This window comes from Berghia stephanieae, chromosome 8, assembly GCF_034508935.2.
Source record: "Berghia stephanieae isolate SIO BIC M18660-M18661 chromosome 8, UCSD_Bste_1.3, whole genome shotgun sequence".
Classification (NCBI taxonomy): Eukaryota; Metazoa; Mollusca; class Gastropoda; order Nudibranchia; family Aeolidiidae; genus Berghia; species Berghia stephanieae.
The window spans coordinates 9,498,824-9,514,301 of record NC_088367.1 but is presented as its reverse complement, the minus strand read 5'-3'; the positions used below and the strand labels follow the sequence as shown (position 1 = coordinate 9,514,301).

At 36.4% G+C, this 15,478-nt stretch overlaps 1 protein-coding gene across 2 annotated transcripts in view; it reads left to right on the top strand.

The window, feature by feature from the left end:
- The window catches only part of LOC144977777 (soluble guanylate cyclase 88E-like), a 145,796-nt gene extending 136,246 nt beyond the window's left edge, over positions 1–9,550 (top strand). For both annotated transcript variants that reach the window (XM_078923169.1, XM_078923168.1), the window contains 7 exons: positions 1,034–1,180; positions 2,778–2,937; positions 4,280–4,389; positions 6,335–6,424; positions 7,577–7,689; positions 8,047–8,183; positions 8,983–9,550. In XM_078923169.1, the coding sequence (XP_078779295.1) occupies positions 1,034–1,180; positions 2,778–2,937; positions 4,280–4,389; positions 6,335–6,424; positions 7,577–7,689; positions 8,047–8,183; positions 8,983–9,047 (822 nt within the window). In that variant the 3' untranslated portion in view covers positions 9,048–9,550. The remainder of the gene's footprint in view (positions 1–1,033; positions 1,181–2,777; positions 2,938–4,279; positions 4,390–6,334; positions 6,425–7,576; positions 7,690–8,046; positions 8,184–8,982) is intronic.
- The last annotated feature ends 5,928 nt before the right edge of the window (positions 9,551–15,478 follow it).

The window sequence follows — 15,478 nt, the reverse complement described above, 5'->3', positions numbered from 1 at the left end:
GCATCTCAGGTCTTCAAGAGGTTGACATTCAAGCAAGTGGTGTGTTAATTACTGTTTCATTGGGGTGAAAACAAATGTCACTTACTTGACTTATGAGCCTTTCGTATTTCTGTCATCGGACTGGGACGCCTCGGTTGCCTCTACCAGATCGTGTTTTAGGTTTAACGAACAGTTAAATAGCAACAGTTAACATGGAAGAGACATAACGCCTGTTACTGTTAAGCGATATTACAATTCCATCTTTTCCGACAGATACAACTCTATTGATGGGCGGTACTCATTTTACATCTGAGTATATTGAGAGAATAGGAGTAAAGAGCCTATTCCAAGGACTCAACTATGCGTTGCTCGGGACTCAAACCCGGGACTTTCCGATCCGAAGGCGAGTGACATACCACTAGATCACATCGCCGCACAATTAAGTTCAGACTGATGGCTATATTTTGTTTTTACTATATGTTCCCTTTATCAACACAATTACTATAATAATAATAATGATGATGAGGATGAAAATAATAATAATGATAATAATAATAATAATAATAATAATAATAATATAATAATAATAATATAATAATAATAATAATAATAATAATAATAATAATAATAATAATAATAATAATAATGATAATAATAATAATAATAATAATAATAATAATAATAATAATAATAATAAGAAGAAGAAGAAGAAGAAGAAGAAGAAGAAGAAGAAGAAGAAGAAGAAGAAGAAGAGAAGAAGAAGAAGAGGAAGAGGAAGAAGAAGAAGAAGAAGAAGAAGAAGAAGAAGAAGAAGAAGAAGAAGAAGAAGACGAAGAAGAAGAAAAATAGATGGCGTTTGTAAAGCGCATTTTCAAAATTATATAATGCTCAATGCGCTTTACATTGATTAAAAAATTATATATGTATATATATATATATATATATATATATATATATTATATATTATATATATATATATATATATATATATATTAATCTTTCTCTTTTCTTTTCTTTCCTTTATTCATCCATTTTCTTCCGCCTATTTGTTCAGTCATTTTCCCAGGTCACCATCCTCTTCAGCTATTTAGTCGAGTTTCCAGACATTTGCACAGACGGTACGCCATTCCAGGTGGTGCAGTGTGTACAGAACGCCACGCAAGTCTTTGACAAAATAGTCGACAAGCATCAGCTCTTTAAGGTTAGTGGAGAATGTCAAAATGCAAAATGTCAACATGGCAGCGTAGCTAGCTCAGCGGTACGGTCTTTGCTTCGTACCCGAAAGGTAGGTACCGAGCTCGATCACCCTCCGCTGCGCTTTGTGTGGCCATGAATAAGTCACCTCGCCCTAGCTCAATTTGCAGCGTTGCACTACTGCTGACGCCTGGGTCATGGAATAGACCATGGAGACAAATTTCCCCTATTGGATGAATAAAGGGAAGTTTATTTTTATTATATTTATTTATGAAACTTAAAGTCAAGCGAAACCTTTTTCAATAGGGTAGAAAAGTTGTGACGTCACACCTAATTTTTCCGGTTCCAAAACCCTTGGAAGTGTGTATGTAACCACGAGTCATCTAGGGGATTAATATTGAATAATTGCGTAGCATAACTTTTTGTAGCAGGGTGTATCCACTTGCTTGAATGTGAACCTCTTGAAGACCTCAGATACACATTCCTCCCACCAAGTCCAAGCATCAGTAACACACTGTATAGTCACCTGGAACAACTACAAAAGACGTCTAACCTCTACGTCATGGCACAAGACCGAAGGGCTTGAGCTCAGGTGGTCCCTGGTTCGGATAAGTAAATAAGTAAGTAGCAGGGTGTATAGGCAGATTCTAAGGATTACGGGACGTAAAAGAGCGAGGATGGATGATCTTTATTGAGGACCAGCGTACATTATTTATACTAGAAAATTAGAAGCCATCACTCTGAAACCAGACGATAATGACACAAGGTATGTATCCAGTCCTCCAAAAGAGTGATTTTACCCTACCAGTAGTAGTATCGTTCGGCTACACTTCTTCTATGTTCAAGGTATCAATCCAGGTTCGGAAGTCATCATCACATTTGTTGATGGTTTCAAATCCCCTTCCAGTTTCGTCCCTGGGCAATCTAGTACGAGGTGGTTTGCATCTTGTGGTTGCACTTTGGGCATGTTGGTGATTCTTGGAGCCCCCATTTGTACCTACATGTTGGCAGCTGTTCCTGTATGTTTTGACCGTTGTCTATTACACTACCAATGAGATAGGAACCAGTTTTTTTTTTTACATCACACTTTTTTTCCCTATCGACTAATATTTTAAAATTATTGCTCGTTTGGTTGTTGTTGTTGTTGTTGTTGTTGTTGTTGTTGTTGTTGTTGTTGTTGTTGTTGTTGTTGTTTTACATTCTGTTGTTGTTGTTATTGTTTCACTTAGGTAACGTGTGTATATTTTTTCATTCCTTCAGAGCGATTCGGTCCATGGAGCCAGATTTTATCCCGGTTTAGATAGCGTGAAACGAACAATAGTAATTGCTTGCTATCTTTTGGATAGGACGCTAGTCTATCGCAAAGTACTTTCCGTCAAATATAAAAAGACTCAGCTACCCAAATTCACTGCTGGGTGGACATGTGGGGGCTGGGGGGGGGGGGGGGGGCAGAAATAAAATCTCGACTGCATCCGGGATCGATCACGGTCCATTTGCGTGTGAAGCGAGTGCTCTACCAACTGAACTGTCGGGGGTACCCCCCATTCATTTTGGTTTCATTAGTTTGTACTCGAATTTTACTGTTCAATCCATTTTGCGTACAGGTTGAAACGCTTGGAGACGGTGTGTACATGGTGGCAGGGGGCGTGCCTGATCGGTGTGTAGACCACGCCCAAAGGGTGGCTGGTCTTGCCCTAGAACTGCTGGAGAACGCAGAACACGTCAAGAATCCCATCACCGATAAAGGAATGCAAGTTTTAATTGGTAAAAAAAAAAAATTTAAAAAAATTGAGCTTTATATAGCGCAATATCCACTAGTATGACACTCGCTTTCGGATCGGAAGGTCCTGGGTTCGAGCCTCGCGCTTGGCGCATAGTTGAGTCCTTGGAAAAGGCTCTTTACTCACATTCTCTCACCGTACTCAGGTGTAAAATGAGTACCTGGCCGTTAACAGCGTTGTCTTTGTCCGAAAAATTGTAATATTGCCTAACAGTCGTCATGTCCCGTCCTACATGTTAAATGTTGCTGTTGACCAGGGACCCCTTGTAAAGCACTTTGAGCATTTAGTGGATATTGCGCTATATAAAGCTCAATTTTTTAATTTTTTTTTTTTTTTTTTTTTTTTTTTTTAAATGATTTTAAAAGTTTTAAAATTACTCATCACTTACTTCAAATTAACCCACTCCTTACCAACTGTTGGAAAATCGTTACATTCGTTACGATACAACCAACATTTTTCTTTTTCAAATTTCTTTTGTATATCATAAAATTTAAAGATAATGAACAGTTTGTTGTATAGAGAATGTTTTGCTAAAGAAATTATTTATCGCAAGAATGTTACTATCTACTATTATGTCTGAGTGATAAAAAAATCTATTTTGTGTTAGTTGGGTGTGAAGTTTTGGGGAAAATCTTGAAAATGGCTGGTAAGGAGAGAGTTAACTCACTCAATCCTAACACCGACTATATCCGTAGTATACCCGGGGTTACTTTTACCCCATGCCCATTTATGACATTTTTTCTGAGACAAATTATAAGCGTAGTATCAAAGCTAATGTTTTTAGTTTTTACATGTCAATGATAGTTGAATAAAACTATCTGTGTACATGCTCATTCTTAATACATTTATTTTCTCCAATTGTGACCCAGCGTGTCAAAACGGTATTATGTCGGGATGAACTAGATGCTAAAAAGTCAAAATAAAATTAAACTGGTCAAAAAATTGAATGATTTCTAATTAGCACACTAAAATATGATGTTCATAAAGCATGCAAACTCAACCCAAGTTTAATATTCATCATCATCATCATCATTGCCTTTTTCACCCTGGGTCAGGGTATAGGCCACAGACAAACAGTTTCCATCCTTCTCTATCCCGAGCTAACTTTTTTATCTCATTCCAGGTCTTATCACCTCTCTGTATATCAGCTTCTTTAATTCTTTAATATGCCTGGCTATAAATTCAATTTTCAGCATCTTAATCATGCCGACATAATACCGTTTAGAGGCGAGGGGTCACAATTTTGAAAAGTAGCGAAAATCTCTAGGATTGAGTGAATTAACAATGAGTTATCTTATATTATTTCCTCTCCAAAACCTGCTCAGGGATGCACACGGGTAGTGTTGTGGCCGGTATTGTGGGCAAAAGGACTCCTCAGTATTGTTTGTTTGGTGACACAGTCAACACGGCAGCCAGGATGCAGACCAACAGTGTGGTGAGTACAATGTTCAAATCCTGATTTCAGTGTAGCCATCGTTATATTATAGCCTGATACTGAAACCCAAAAAGACTGGCGGTTTGACGTCATTATAATTTGGTTTTTGCACCGCCTAGTGAGTTGTCGTTAGTAGAGCTCATGGAAACAAGTTATTTCATTAGTTGAACTATTGAATACAACTCACGATTTGTTTTTTTTTTTTTTTTTTTTTTTTTTTGTGGCAAAAGAATGGCATTTTGACGTCATTTTTTGGTCAGTATCAGCGTGGCCTTCGTAAAGTTTTGGCCTGATACTGACCAAAAAATGACGTCAAAATGCCAGTCTTTTGCCACAAAAGAAAACAAATCGTGAGTTGTATTCAATAGTTCAACCAATGAAACCACTTGTTTCCTTGAGCTTTACTAACGACAACTCACAAGGCGGTGCAAAAAAACAAATAATGACGTCAAACTGCCAGTCCTTTTGAATTTCAGTAGTAGGCTATAACATAATGATGGCTACGGTATCAGGCCATAACTTTACGAAGGCCACGGTTTCAGACGGACGAGGGATTTTCTGCCGTTTTATTGAAGAACATAGTATGTGCTATTTGGCTAACATTGCATAGACTGTGTTTTTAAAAACAGCGGCAGCTTTAGTCAGATTAGTGATTTTGTAAAATGCCTTATATTGACCAACAGTGTGGTGAGTACAATGTTCAAATCCACGTTTCAGACGGATGAGGGATTTTCTGCCGTTTTATTGAAGAACATAGTATGTGCTATTTGTGACCCATCGTCTCAAAACGGTATTATGTCGGAACGAACCAGATGCTTAAAATCCGAATTTAATGTTAAACTGGTCAAAAATATAAATTGTTGGCATTGGCACCCTAAAGCACGGTATCCATTCTCCTCAATAAAACATACAAACTCAACACAAGTCTGATATTTCTGGCTATAAATTCAATTTTCAACATCTTAACCAACACGACTTAATACCGTTTTGAGGCGAAGGGTCACATTTGGTTAACATTGCATAGACTGTGTTTTTAAAGACAGCGGCAGCTTTAGTCAGATTAGTGATTTTGTAAATGTCTTATATTGATGCTATGCGTTTCGGTAAAATACTCACAATATCCGCCAGCTGGATATAACGTACAAACACACTTATTAATCCGTGTGTAACCGTTATCGTTTATAATATAGTCTGATTGATATAAATTTTATGAGAACTTATCACTAACGGGCTGTCTATTAAATATTAACAAACAATCTGAGTGAGTTCACCTTCGTTCCTTCCATATCAATACTATTCAATTGATGTCACATCCGCCCAGCAACGAGCAGCTTGGTTCTAAACAAAGAAAATCGGTACTTTTTATTATTCATGTTGGTCAGAACTACATAATATTAACTTTTTCATATGCCATGTGATCAGAATGTATAAAAGTTAAAACATGATCGGATTTGTAATGTTTATCTCCTCTGGATACACTTTAATTAATGCTCGTCGGAGAAGTATTTCATAAGGGCGTTTGTTCCGCCATTGCTCCGATAGTTTAGAACCAATACGCTTCAACAGTCGTAACGTCACTTCCCTCGTAATGACGCATGGTAACTTAGTAACTGGCTCTAAACTATCGGAACAATGGCGGACGCCCTTATGAACTATTTCTTCGACGAGCATAAAAGCGTATCCAGAGGGGGGGAAAAACATTATAAATCTGATCATGTTTTGACTTTTACACATTCTGATCACAAGACATAATATGAAAAGTTCTAGCCAGCATGAAGAATAAAAAGTACCGATTTTCTTTGTTTAGAACAACGATTGCCGCCGTTGCTGGGCGACGTGACCTCAGACTATTGAATCCAATTACTAGGTTACTATGCGTCATTACGAGGGAAGTGACGTCACGACTGTTGAAGCCTATTACTACTAACCCTTTCCATTCCCCCAGCCTGGTCGAGTCCATCTTACCCAGCCTTGCCATGAATGCCTTCAGGGAACACAGTACGCCACAGTCTACAGGGGACGACTTCCCATCAAGGTATATTCTTTCTTGCTATAAAAAATGAGCTTTATAAAATGTGACCCATCGTCTCAAAACGGTATTTTGTCGGAATGAACTATATGCCTAGAAGCCGAATTAAATGTTAAACTGGTCAAAAATATAAATTGCTGGCATTAGCACCCTAAAACATGGTATCCATTCTCCTCAATAAAACATACAAACTCAACACAAGTCTGATATTTCTGGCTATAAATTCAATTTTCAACATCTTAACCAACCCGACTTAATACCGTTTTGAGGGGAAGGGTCACAAATGAGCTTTTATTTAGAGCAATATCCACTAAACGTGCTCAACGCGCTTTGCAATGGGTCCTTGCCTGGCCAACAGCAACATTTAACATGTAGGAGTAGGATGGGACATGACGCCTGTTAGGCGATTTACAATATTTTCGGACGGAGACAACGCTGTTAACGTCCATGTACTCATTTTATACCTGAGTACGGTGAGAGAATGTGAGTAAAGAGTCTTTTCCAAGGACTCAACTATGAGCCAAGCGCGAGGCTCGAACCCAGGACCTTCCGATCCGAAAGTGAGTGTCATACCACTAGACCAGGAAATCTGTTATATTTGTTATTTTGAATGTATAATGTAAGCCTTTGAGTGTATTCCTCTTTGTTGGGTCTTGTGCTTTTGTCCGGATGAGACTAAGAGATGATCTCAAACTAAGTACATTGGTGGTATGCTCTAGGAAATCTACATCTGACCCCTATTTGTTCCCAGTTCCCCTTTGTCTTACTTTCACTTCGGTGATTTAAATTGTAATTCTAGAACTTTTTACTATCCCATTTGTGACCCTTCGCTTCAAAAGGGTATTAAGTCGGGTTGGTTAAGATGTTGAAAATTGAATTTATAGCCAGAAATATCAGACTTGTGTTGAGTTTGTATGTTTTATTGAGGAGAATGAATACCATATTTTAGGGTGCTAATGCCAACAATTTATATTTTTGACCAGTTTAACATTTAATTCGGCTTCTAAGCATCTGGTTCGTTCCGACATAATACCGTTTTGAGACGATGGGTCACATTTGTTTCCTCTTTACTGGCGCTGATATAACCTAAATGTGTTGCAGCGCCGTAAAACCCTTAAAAACAAAAACAAAAAACATTGTATCTCCGTGCTTTCCTAGGGTAAAGGAGAGATGAAGACTTACTGGCTGGTAGGGAGGAAGGGAGAATCATCCACTAAGGCAATCTGTCATACGTTATTGGAGGAACACTTCACTCGAATCAGGAATAGAAGGTACGAGGAGATACAGTACGTTATTATTAGAAAATAATGAGTAAATAAATTATAAACTGGTGATCTTAATTAATTAAATAACTGACAAGATGGCGGTGATGGTGATGGTGGTGATGATGATGATGATGATGATGATGATGATGATGATGATGAAGGTCATGATGAAGATGGCGGTGATGATGATGATGATGATGATGATGATGATGATGATGATGATGATGATGAAGGTCATGATGATGATAAAGGTCATGATGATGATGAAGGTCATGATGATGATGTTGATAATAATAATAATAATAAAAGTGAGGGAAGAAGAATGCCAAAGCTCAAGCCACTATTATTACTATCTCCCTCTAGCATTCCAAAACCGGAAACGACGAAACCCATCAACTACCGTGTCTACCCATCCGTGTCAAGCTTTGACACAGCACCAGACGACACCAAGGATGATGAAAAACAGTTTGAAAATTCCATTAAAGAAATTCTTACCGAAGGTTTGGATCGGTTTATACGTATAAAGTGTGACCCTTCGCCTCAAAACGGTATTAAGTCGGGTTGGTAAAGATGTTGAAAATTGAATTTATAGCCAGAAATATCAGACTTGTGTTGAGTTTGTATGTGTTATTGAGGAGAATGGATATCATGTTTTAGGGTGCTAATGCCAACAATTTATATTTTTGACCAGTTTAACATTTAATTAGGCTTTTATGCATATGGTTCGTTCCGACATAATACCGTTTTGAGACGATGGGTCACAATTGAGCTTTTATATAGCGCAATATCCACTAAACGCGCTCAAAGCGCTTTACAAGTCAAGGGGTCCATGGCCAACAGCTACACTCAACATTTAGGACGGAACATGACGCCTGTTAGGCGATATATTACAATTTTTTTTCGGACAGAGACAACGCTGTTAACGGACAAGTACTCATTTTACACCCGAGTACGGTGAGAGAATGTCCGTAAAGAGCCGTTTCCAAGGACTCAACTATGCGCCGAGCGAGGCTCGAACCTGGGACCTTCCGATCCGAAAGCGAGTGTCATACCACTAGACCAAATAGCCGCACATAATGTACTCTTGGAATCTAAATCTGTTTGTCTGTCTTACTTTTTCTTCAAGCCCTTATAATTGTACATAAAGAATGTCTTTACTATCTAAGTTTCTTCCTTTTGACTGGCGCTGATATGACCTAAATGTGTTACAAGCGCCGTAAAACCCTTTAAAACAAAATCAAAATAGCAGGTCTGTTCTGTGTTCTACGTCACTATTTCTATTTTTATCCCAATTTTCAGAAGAAGACACGTCCAAGTACTCAGAGGACAATGACAATGACGATGTCAAGCTATCACCGACATGATGAATCAAGCCGACGTGTACACATATATGCAGGTCTGACATCCGAACCAACCCACGTATGGGCCTAGTTTAACATTGTTGTATTGGACAATATTTATTTGCGTCATTTTTTAGAGATTTCCATTACCAACAATAAGACCATAAGAAATTTGGTTATCAGACCTGCAAATAGGTGCACGTCGATCAAGCACAAGCCCTCTACTATTGTAAAGATTGTTGTTACTTCACCCTATCTCAATTCCTTATCTCAAATACTCAAGTTATCAAAGGCAGTGGAACCCATGTATAACGGGTTCGGATATAAATGGGACACGGTTATTATAAGGGTTTTTAAAAAAATTTAATCCCGTTTTAGTTTTCTCCCTCTTTTCCTTTTGTAAAATTTATTGGCTATAGCAGAGACTTTGAGGAGCCTAAACGGTTATAAAAAGCAATCGAGTGCTAGTCTAGGCTTAGACCGTGAATATTCTCTGTGTGTTTGTGTGTGTGTGTGTGTGTGTGTGTGTGTGTATATATATATATATACATATATATATATATATATATATATATATATATATATATATATATATATATATATATATATATATATATATATATATATATATATATATATATATATATGAATGATGAAAACAAAAACCATGAAATAATAGCGCTCAATTTTGATAAATGCAAAAGGAGCTATTGATAAAATGTTCAAATATATTTATGATCAACTTCTACAATATTGTTTCGAGCATATATATATATATATATATTATATATATATATATATATATATATATATATATATATATAATATATATATATATATATATATATATATTATATATAAACTGTCTGTTTGAAAGTGAGAGAGTGAGAGCGAGAGAGAGATAGATAGATAGATAGATAGAGAGAGAGAGAGAGAGAGAGAGAGAGAGAGAGAGAGAGAGAGAGAGAGAGAGAGAGAGAGAGAGAGAGAGAGAGAGAGAGAGTTAGCCATTTGGGTTATTTCCCTTGAAGTTCTGCTATAACAAAACTGGATTATAAAATAACAGGGATTTTAGGCTGGCCCCACCACCACTATTCTGCCGTAGGTACTCTGGAAAACCCCATATATTTAACTTTGCAAAGTCCCAGGTTTGAGAGTTTTTGCCAAGATGAGAGTCATTTAAATCGCTAGATATTTGAAGGACGAGTTTTCTGGCCAAATTTTTAAATATGGGTTTTTCCAGAGTACGACAGTATTATACTGGGGTTCCACTGTACTCATTTACATAATATTTGAGCTGTTATATTGTTTATTTGTGATTAGTGGGCGCTCTCACTCGAAGTATTATGCAAAGTAAATAATACATAATTCATAACATTATCCTGACATATGCTCAACACTGTATAATAAAAGGCATATCAATATCATTAACCCTCTCCTTACCGTACCAGCCATTTTCAGAAATTTCCCCAAACTTCACACGACCCAACTAACACAAAAAAAAAAGATTATTTTTCTCTCTCAGACATAATAGCCATAAGATACATAATTTCTTTAGCAAAAAATGCTCTACCACACACTGTTCATATTCTTTAAATTGTATGATGTACAAAAGAAATTTGAATAAGAAAAATGTTGGTTGTATCATCTGTTGTAACGAATGTGACGATTTTCCTATGGTTGGTAAGGAGAGGGTTAAATTACCACTGTAGCTCGTACCCATCCACAGTTTAGCATCATGATCGAAGCGATTTGTGACCCATCTTCTCAGAACGGTATTATATTGGAAAGAGACAGATGCCTAGAAGCCGAATTAAATGATAAACTGGTCAAAAAAATATAAATTGTTGGCATTAGCACCCTAAAATAAGGTATCCATTCTTCTCAATAAACATACAAACTCAACACAAGACTGATATTTCTGGCTATAAATTCAATTTTCAACATCTTAACGAACCCGACTTAATACCGTTTTGAGGCGAAGGGTCACATAGACCTGTAAATGAGCTCTATAAAAATTGACTGAAACTCTTCGACAAACTGAAGATTTGATTTATTTATTTTTTAATAAGGGCATCATTGGAGAGGAGAGTGATAAATACAATACATTAAAATGGTGGGTGTTATTTCTTACTGGAAGTATGACTGCCATAATTTGATGTAGAAGGAATGCTAAATAAGCATGTCATTCATATAGGTAAAGATGACTTCATTTCATCAAAGTCATATTCCTGCCTCTGGAATTTTTCTGACATAGTCAGAAAAATAATCATCATTATCATCTTTAACTTCTAGCCATGACCAATTGAATTTATTCCTCACATCTTTATCGATGCTTGACAAGTCTGAATTGCGATCCACGAACAGCTCAGCCATTGTGAGAACATAATTAGAATAATGTAGCAATGAGCAAACTTGATTTTCAATCAGTTAATGACAGAAAAAAAACTTAAATAAATATGACTTCTGGCAAATACACTGAATTATTAAGTAGAAGTAGAAGTGAATTATCAAAAAGAAACTTCGGCAGGCGTAGCGGAAAAAATCAAAGAATCGAAATGAAGGTAAATCACCACAAAACCGCAAGCTCACTTGGGCTTGAGCAAAACAATGGCAGAAAACGTCCTGATTTGCACTGGAATTAATTAGGCTACTTAACATTGTTCCTTATAATTAGGTACCCAATCAGTGAAGAAACGGTCAACCAGTTTGTTTACAACGTGAGGCAATCGAAATGTGCTTGTAGCAATCTATCCTAATCTAACTTTCGATTTAAAGGTGTCTCCCATTATCAGCTGTTACTTCCGGCATTCGCATTTTACTTTTTTTTATACTTTTAAAGCCCAGCTTGTAAATGTGGTCAATTTTGGCTTAGATGAAACAGTGAAATTTATCGCTCGGCGGCTCAGTTAAAATTGGCTACCGTTGGGATCACGACAGGTTGGAAAGTGAAAAAATAATTTAACGAAGGCTGTGTGAAATTACACTGGGATGTGTTCTGCCACGCCAATTCTAAAAAGCGCCGCTTAGCCTTGGCAATAAATCCATCGTTAATATGAACGGCTCCCATGAGATATGCGTAGCGTTATGGAACACTCCTAATTACTTTACGGTCATGCGACTACGATTTGTGAATTCTTTCTTTCTTCACTTTTTTCTTTCTTTCCTTTTTTTAATATTTGAATTTGACAAATTGACTGATTTCAGTTAATTGACTGAGAATTTACAGGTCTAGTCACATTTACTAAACTTATTTCCTGGTGGACGTGTCCATTTAAAATGCACGACGTCCCATAGTCTATAGATTTGTGATCAGTTCTTGCACAATATTTTTTTGCACAGAGTAATACTAATACACAACAATATTTTAATAGGGAATGAGATTAGCGTCCCTTGATTGGAAGTCACCGGTGGAGAAGTTATTCGTAAACAAACCAACTACAAGCCAAGCGCTCAAATACAAAATTTATTATTCATATTTCTGTACAAAAATGCATAACGTTGACGTCCAATCAAGGGACGCTACTCTTCCGCTAATCTCATTCCCTATATTGCACATAGAGTGACCTCCAAATTTATCTAAAATTGTCTCGGGTAGAACTTGGAAAATGTTTGTAAATTGTAAAGAAGGTTTTTATAACAATGTTTTTAACACGGACTTTGTTGTCTTCTTATGAGCAAAGCGAACAGGACTCGTTACACTACATAAAGGCAACCCTGCATCTAGATTGAAAAGGAATAAAACCAAATTAAGGCAAAACTTGCTTTCGAGTGAAGCCGAGAATGTGAAAAAATTGAAAATTCAGCAAATTGCACAAAAGAAAGTTCATGAAAATCTTTCTCACTCTCACCAAATATTAAATACGTGGTTTTCTAGAGTAAGGAGTTAACTGAATAATATGAAAAAAATGAGCTTTTATATAGCGCAATATCCCCTAAACATGCTCAAAGCGCATTACAAGGGGTCCCTGGCCAACAGCAACATTTAACATGTAGGACGTGACATGATGCCTGTTAGGCAATATATAATACAATCTTTTCGGACATAGACAACGCTGTTAACGGCCAGGTACTCATTTTACACCCTGAGTACGGTGAGAGAATGTGAGTAGAGTCTTTTCCAAGGACTCAACGATGCGCCGAGCGAGGCTAGAACCTAGGACCTTCCGAACCGAAAGCGAGAATCATACCACGACGACAAGACCACATGGCCTTTTGAAAACTGTAGGTAGAGGCGTGCCCTAAACACTACTTTACCATGGGGTCAAGTCTTTTGAAATGTTGACAATATATTATAATGATATTTTTATAAAGAAGTAAACCGACATGTACACATATATACAGGTCTGACAACTGAACCCACTCATGGGCCTAGTTTGACATTGTTATCATGGACAATATTTTGCGTCATTTTTTCTTCTTTCTTTTATTTCCATTACAACAATGAGCCCATAATGAATAAGGTTATCAGCAAGGCACTCTACTACATGGGCTGGATTATTCTATGCCCATTGACGAAATTGTGACTCTAGCCAGGAACAGTCAGACGTGCTTGGTCCCAATATGTGGATTCCCTGTGACCGTGACACTTTTATGCTGATGTAGCATAGCACCTTATAGGTGCCGTACAATGCAACTCATACATACATACAATAGGGTTATCAGACCTGCAAATAAGTGCACGCCGAAGTAAACATACTCGAAATGTTATATATTAATGTATCGCGTCTCTCTAATCCAGAACTCCACAATCCGGATGTCCCCAATATCCGGTCAGGTTACCTCGGGGACGGATATTTTTTCTTCTTTATTTGTACATTATAGTATAGGGACTGATTCCACTATCCGGATGTCTCTATAATCCGGACAACAAAATGCTGGAAATGGAGGAGTTCGGATTGGAAAGACGCACATAATAATATTCTGTTTGGGATTCCAAATAAATTGAAACTTTCATTGTTCAGCATTGCATCTTTTTAAAATATGGCAGCTTTTTTGTTTTTGTTTGTTTGTTTGTTGCTTTAGGTCTCTTCCAACACAATTGAGGTTATATGAGAGACCGCTGAAACAAAAAAACAAGCAATCTAACAAAAATAGTACAAATGTCAATCAAAATCATAACCTAAAGATATCATAAGCTAAATTATAAATAACCAAGAACAAACAGGCAGAAGATTTACAGAAAAAAAAAATATCCCCCGTCAAAAATACAATCACAAACCAAAGAAGCAGGATAGGCTAGTAAAGAGAAGAAGAAACGACATCACTATCGGATCGTATACCCATGCGAACATTATAGGTATATGATTCAAGGGTGATGCTCCCATCCAACCACCCGCATATGGCAGCTTAATCCCCCCGCCCCTTTCCACCCAACCCGCATAATTTTTTTAATGATTATAAATTACAAATACTGTGATTTCTTAACTCACTCAATCCTAGGGTTTTGTTACTTTTCAAAATTGAAAAAATGTATTAAAAATAAGCATGTGTATAGATAGTTTTATTCAACCACCATTAACATGTAAAAACTAAAAAACACATTAGCTTTGATACTACGCCTATAATTTGCAACATAAAAATGTAATAAATAGGCATGGGGTAAAAGTAACCCGGGTAAACTACGGATATAGTCAGTGCTAGGGTTGAATGAGTTAAGTCTGAAGTACAGAGCTGCCAACCCCAGTCCTTGTAAATGTGTACAATGGAGATCCAGAATGAGTAAGAGTTTTAAGAGAAAGAAAAAGCGTACAATTCTGCAAAAAAAACGCTAATTAATTAGCACCAAATCTGATAATGAGCAATTAGCCCATAATAGCTATAATAAAATCAATAAGCAATGAAAATGCGTAAAAATACGCATTTTTTTATTTACGTAAGGTTGGCACCTCTGTTATTCTTTCCGGACAAATGATTGAAGAAGAAAATAAATCCTCTTATTTATTTCGTAATTATCGACCTCCATTTAACATGATAATTGTTCAAAAAGTCACCGTCTGAAATGACCTTTGAACTCGAAATTAGTCGGTGATTCAAAAACAATTGCCAAAAGTAACCCTTACCCTCTCCTAACAAAATTATTTTTTTTAAAGAAAAAGAAGAAAAAAATAAATAAATAGATAAAGAAAATAAAATAAAATAATTAAATAATAAACAAAAAAAAATTATTTTTTAAAAATATATATATATATATATATATATATATATATATATATATATATATATATATATATATATATATATATATACACACACACAGGTGGTCTATAAAGTCTGGGTACATGGTAAGAGTACAAATTCCTCTTTTAAAAAACGAATCTTATTCAATTGGGATGTAAATGAATCGTACTTTAACAACACGTGACCTCTGAAAGTATTTTTCAGCCAAATCTCCACAATCTATAGCATAAATTAAAAATTAAAAAGTAAAATACTACATGTATCCAGACTTTATG